General features: G+C 28.0%; 1 protein-coding gene across 1 annotated transcript; it reads right to left on the bottom strand.

The window, feature by feature from the left end:
• Nucleotides 1-279: 279 nt before the first annotated feature.
• On the bottom strand, nt 280-6,164 carry LOC100197478 (peptidyl-prolyl cis-trans isomerase B). Its single transcript, XM_065807544.1, has 4 exons — nt 5,383-6,164; nt 5,124-5,208; nt 616-803; nt 280-536 (listed from the first exon to the last, which is right to left on the bottom strand). Exons 1-4 carry the CDS (start codon nt 5,644-5,646, stop codon nt 402-404), a joined length of 672 nt encoding a protein of 223 aa, XP_065663616.1. The 5' UTR covers nt 5,647-6,164; the 3' UTR covers nt 280-401.
• Between the last annotated feature and the right edge of the window lie 347 nt (nt 6,165-6,511).

Here is a 6,511-nt window from a genome sequence, read left to right as displayed (position 1 = left end):
TTATTCACTTTCCCAAGGCCGAGAAGGCTACTACAGTTGAGGAGGCTACTTTTGTGGTTACAAACCTCTCTCGACTCTATAACTACGAAACACGAACCTTGACGAACAAAGCCGTTGCGCGGAGAAATAAGTTGAGCGCGGCACCATCAGAGACGTGTTGGGAGTTGAACTCGGAACTTCTCACTTATGAGGCGAGCGCTCTACCACTACACCACTACCGTATTTTGATGGGTATATAAACACGTTGATATAAAACTTGAATTAAAAATAATAAATTCATCGGTGCACAAGTGTAAGATGATATTTGTAAATTTTGTATAAAAACTAAACACAATCTAAAAAATATATATAAGTACAATCATATAACATCAGCTTGTAAACATATTAGTTATAAGAAATTTTTAAGCGTCAGCGTTCATATAGTCCTGAAGTGTGAACTCCTCGACTTTTTTTGCTTCGCAATCAGTAATGGTCACATTCTCTAACGGTCGATCATCTTTATTAGTTTGTACACTCTCTACTTCTTTAACAATGTTCTACACAAAATATTTCAGAAAAATAAAACAAAAAGTACAACGCAAATTTTTGTTTAAAATGATTTAACAAATTTTATACCATTCCTGAAAGAACTTTTCCGAACACTTGATGTTTTCCATTTAACCATTCAGTATTAACAAATGTTATGAAGAACTGAGAATTATTTGAATCAGGTCCAGAATTTGCCATTGATAAAGTTCCTGCTCCCATATGTTTAATATTCAGGTTTTCATCATCAAATTCAGGACCATAAATACTTCTACCACCTTGAGAAATAATAAAATACGTGTATACAGTAAATATAATTGATTTTATATACAAACTAGATTTATAACATGTAGTTATGTATTGTACAGTGTGTATATATATATATATATATATATATATATATATATATATATATATATATATATATATATATATATATATATATTTATATATATTTATATATTTATAATAATATATATAAATATATATATATATATATATATATATATATATATATATATATATATTACACAAAAAAAAGTTACGAAGATTGTGTAATATTTTTAAAGCACGTTTTTGAACTTAGCATTGTTTTAAAATTGTTTTTTTTTTCATTTTGTAATCTTATCTATCAATTGAATTACAGAACAGACTATTAGAAAATAAATATCACTCTGGAATTGTTCACAGTCTTTTTTTTTTCAATAATGGAAAGTATCTTTGTGTCATTGGCATACATTTGACAAACATAATTTATATTATAAAGACATGTAGTTCTGATGAAAAATAATGTTAGAGTAACCAACGTTATTATGGCGTAGTAACTCTGATGAACCGTTACTGATGATAGCGCAACCAATGTTATTACAACTTTAGATTTAGTTATTCGATGTCGCCCATCAAATCCAACGTTGGATCAACGTCGTGTGTCCACTGAGTAAAGGCTTATGTGGCTTGATCAGTTAGTTAAAGTATAAGTGATAATGGTTTAGCTAATGGTTTTACACATTTTTGTAGTATGAATGAGCTTCCCAGCTAACACAAAATGTTCAACGAACGTTGTAAAGCTCTATGAACGTTCATAGAACGTGCTCTAACGTTTGCAACGTTCGTCGAACGTACTTAAACGTTTTGTGTTAGCTGGGTTACGCAGTCGGTTAATTAGAATCAAGTTTGAGTAAACGTGATTCTACTAGAGATTTAATTTTAATGAACTAATTGTGTTTAATGTTTTGTTAAGGAATTTCAGTAGTGTGTATACATTTCTAGTTGTGAAAACGGGTTGAAATTTCAAGTTTAGTACATTTGCAATATCCACTTTTTTTAATTTAATATCTGATTCAGTGGTTATTACGTTAATAGAGATATCGTTTAGAACTAATATAGCTGAAAAATTTTTTTAGATTGCATTAATCATTTGCTAAATTTTCTTTAAAGATTTTTTCTAACTGCAGAACAAGTATATTTTTTGATTTTATTACAAACTGTATTATAAAAATTTATTAAATATGAAATTCTATTTGTACTTTTATTATTGTACCAAAGTTGTTTTTTTTTTTGTTTTACTTAACTTAGTAATGTCAATTGTGATCCAAAGTTAATGTTCTGTTTTGTGTATGTGTTTCGTTATAGTAGGTATAAACTTAGCACATAGTTTATGATATATATCTGTCCATGTTTTGTAAGATTCATCAATACGTAGGTTTTTAAATATTGCAATTCAGTCATAACTATTAAAAGATTAAGTTTCTCGTAGTTACCTTTTTTATAACATTATGTTGAGAAAAAAAATTTATCTTTTTAAAATAAGAATGTTAGTGATAACATTCATGATATTTCACTAAACCATGTTTCGGTAATAAAAAGTATTTTTAACTAAATATGTAGAGAGAGCAATATCAAATTGTTCAAGAAATTTTTCTTTGCTTAAAAATGTACATTTAACTTTGAAAGAGTGTTTATCTTTTTATTATTTGCTATAGAATTTATTTATTATGTATTTGTTGAGGTTTTCATGCGTCAGCGGCTGTTTCGGAATCAATAAATGGGTGTTTTCTTTCCCATTAAATAAGTAGGCCTGTGAAACATCAACATTGCAGTGGACCCAGTCACCGCGGACTTTAAAGGTTGATCAAGAATACTTTACCTAGGTAGGTCTTTACAATTAACTAAAACACTCAGCTTGTTTAGCTATAGTTCTTTCAGGTCGAATCTTTATATACACTACCGTCCATAATTATTTGAATGGTCATATTTTTTGAAATAAGATATCATAGTTTTACTTACTATTGGGAGAGAAGCTGTGAGCAAGTTTACCTGAATTATATGCTATCTTTCTTTCTATTAGATTTATAAAATAATTAATAAAAGGCAGATCAGATTAATTTATAATTTACTTTTAATCACTCTTAGCGACAATAACCGCCATACATATTCTTGGCATTCTATTTGACAACTTATCAAATTTGTCGAAGTTAATTTTATGCCACTAACTAATATGTTTTGTCCACATCTTATGCATCATTTGACATTAGTTTTTGACATTACTTTTAATCCCACGCATAAAAATCTGATAGGAGAGAGATCTTGTTATTGGGGAGGCAAATAAATCTTTTAATTTAATATTTGATCGTTCTCGAACTCAGTCAAATAACTTTGAAAAGTTTTCGAAAAATATGTTTTAGATTTAAGCTTCAAGTCATTTTCTTTTGAAAAAATTAATAGCTTCTCATTAACCCATCTTTCCGAAGGTTTCGCATAATTTTCTAAGTGTGCAAGTAAACTAGTTTTGACATTCCTCCCTTTATTTTCGCAAAGTCGCCTGCGGCATTCTAACCAAAATACCTTAACACTACATCCACCATGTTTTACATTCAATAACACACCTTATGTTATTATATATTCAACGATTTTTTTTTCCAGACAAACAATCTTATTTTGAAACCAAAGATTTAAAACTTTGACACTTCGGTCCGCGTTTACAGTCATTGAATCATTGATACTCCATTTTTAAAGTAGTTTTGCTAAATTAAACATTTTTATTATTCTTATGATTTTTATCAAGGCAGTTTAACTAAAATTCTTTTAAATTATCTAATAGTGTAAAAATAAACATAAAAAATACCATTCGAATAACTATGAATGGTAGTGTAGGTACCTTTGTAAAGGTAGTTCTTCTTTATAAAGTTGTTTTTCAGCTGCACTTACTTGATGTTTCCATATTCAATGGTTGCTGCTGTGTTTTTACATTTTTCTGTTTAAACTAAATACTTTGGCATTAACATTTAGTAAACAATATATATAAATATATATATATATATATATATATATATATATATATATATATATATATATATATATATATATATATATATATATATATATATATATATATATATATATATATATGTATATATAATAGTGCGTTTTTGATTTTATAATCTTTGGGTTAGTAGTCGTTAAGCAAAAAGTTGTTTTCGTGACGTTACTTTACACGAAAACTTTTTGAATTATTGATCAAGTTTGGTATTTTTTGAGGTTTAACGGTGTAGTTTAAACGGTGTAGTTCTAAGCATCAAAATTACAAATTTATCATTTCAGTATCACTATGTAAAAAAAATATGAGCCAAATTAATAATAAATATCGTCATCAAAAAGTTTTTTTTTTAATTTGACTCTCTGCTTCACTACCATTACTAATACTATCTTCGTTGTTTGCTTATCAGTCTCTTAACTGCCTCTATTCTCAGGTTGTTCTTCTTTGCTATATTTGCTTGTTACACTCTTTCTTGGTTCAACGTAAACTTTTTTCTTTCTTTTAACAGCTCTCCCAATTCTCCGCATTACTGGATATTTTTCCTGAAAACTTGAAATCAATCCAAATGTTAATTAACATTAGGTTTATGTTCTGTAATTTCTCTCGGTTTTATCAAACTGCTTTGCAACCATTCGATAAAGTTTCACAATTACATCTTCAGCGCTTTTTACTGTGCTTTAAAGGCTTTTTAATACTTACTTTTTTTTACATTTTTGGGCATATTTTTTAACACGGTTTATAGCAATAGACAATATCACAGCCAAATAAAAATGTAAACAATTATATGAGCCTTGGTCAAATTTGATATGAAAAAAGTTTTACGGGTCTATCAACGGACTCTATCACTATTCACCTTACAGTCATATACAAAGCTATACAGTCCCGTAAAGTTTTGTTTATACAGCCCCGTAAAGTTTGATAAAATAGTACCTATTCACCTCGTGAAATAAGGATGATTGACTGATTGATAAAAACAATACAATGTTAAATCAAGTTTTTCAATACTTCCGAGAAAAGTCATCATTATGTGAAATCCTCCAAATCAATATACTATATTAGGGTTTTGATTGTTTATACCACCAAGTTCTTCCTGCCTTAAGTTTTCGCTAGCAGAGTCTTTAATTAAACCAAAAATAAGTATAGCCCTTTAAGTCCAGCAAAAATCGCCGTGCAAAAGAGCAAATAATCTCCTACTTATATTTTTTAAATAAGTTGCGTAATTTATGGACGATCTCTAAAAGGTATAAAATATTTTACTAGGTTACCTACGTTATTAAGTTACCTGTTCCATCTTTATGAGTAACATCTCCCCCTTGCATCATAAAACCTTTAATAACTCGATGAAAAATCGTACCAGCATATCCATCCTAACAAATCAGCCATGATAAATAGATCTTCTATTAATTAAAAGTTTGTATTTTTCAAGTCATGCTTTGAAAATTAAAAATGTAATAAAGCATCTTGTTCAACAAGCAACAACAAATATCTTGAAAGATTTCAATAATTTAAAAATAACTTGCGACTAAAAAAAGTCTACTTACCGAAGTATCTTGACATAGTTCAACAAAATTTTCCGTTGTTTTTGGGGCAACCTCACCAAACAATCCAACCACTATCTGACCAAAATCTTCATCTCCTATTGAAATAGATAAACGAGCTTTGTGCGTAATAACTGTATCTTTAAATGATCTAGTTTCTATATTGTGTCTTTGTCGAAAATTTTTACCATAAATTACCCGAGAATCCTTTATGAATGATGAAACGTGTTTTATTAATAGAAACGTGAAAATATAAATAACATGCATGTTTGATTTTGAACAGTTTTTTAAGAAAAATTATCAGCACTGTAAAGTTGCGCATTTTCGTCATAAATCCATCTAAAGACTAATAACCGAACATTGAGTGTCAAACAATTTGAGTTAAGCACAAATATGTCAAACATAAAAAAAAAAAAATCTCTACAAAAAAAATTAAAAAACCAAACATTTTTTGTCTTAAACTGATATGGTTATTATAAAATTATTGCAAAATTTTATAAACTGAAAGTTTCTGTAAAAAATATGTATGACTTTATAATGTTGTTGCAGACATTAATTTTCATTGAAATTATTCTCAAACACTTAGTAAAGTTGAGAACTCTTCAAACATTCAATAATCTATATAGAATGCTTAGTTATCCCAAGCTCTGTTTGTTGCTCTGTCTTCAGGATAAGACCTAATATAATGTGCGCTATATTAGAATCGTACCCCAAGATGTTTGGTAGGTTTTATTACTGGTATTAGTTAATACCAGTAATAAAATTTAATAATAATTTGTTATGTTGTAAAGACTATAACTAGAAAACATTTTATAGCGGAAATTCAGTGAACCTATATATTTGTTATTTTAGGCGGTTCGTTGGAGTTATGCTCATCGGTTGATATCATGATATTATACCATAAAATGATATTTGTTTTACAAAAAATGATTGATAATTATTATACCATGAAATGATATGATAACTATTATACCATAAAATGAATATTATAGTTTTTAAAAGTAAACATCTTAGATAAGTTTATGAAATTAAATTAAATTAAAACGTCTGATTATGGTATTTAAACCTATTTTTATTAAAAGTTCTTTTTTATATGCCACTATTAACATGTCGGTTAGCCATTTGTAGCGGC

This window comes from Hydra vulgaris, chromosome 10 (assembly GCF_038396675.1).
Source record: "Hydra vulgaris chromosome 10, alternate assembly HydraT2T_AEP".
In the NCBI taxonomy this organism is placed as follows: Eukaryota; Metazoa; Cnidaria; class Hydrozoa; order Anthoathecata; family Hydridae; genus Hydra; species Hydra vulgaris.
The sequence above is the reverse complement of the archived record's forward strand: the minus strand, read 5'-3'. Positions and strand labels throughout refer to the sequence as shown.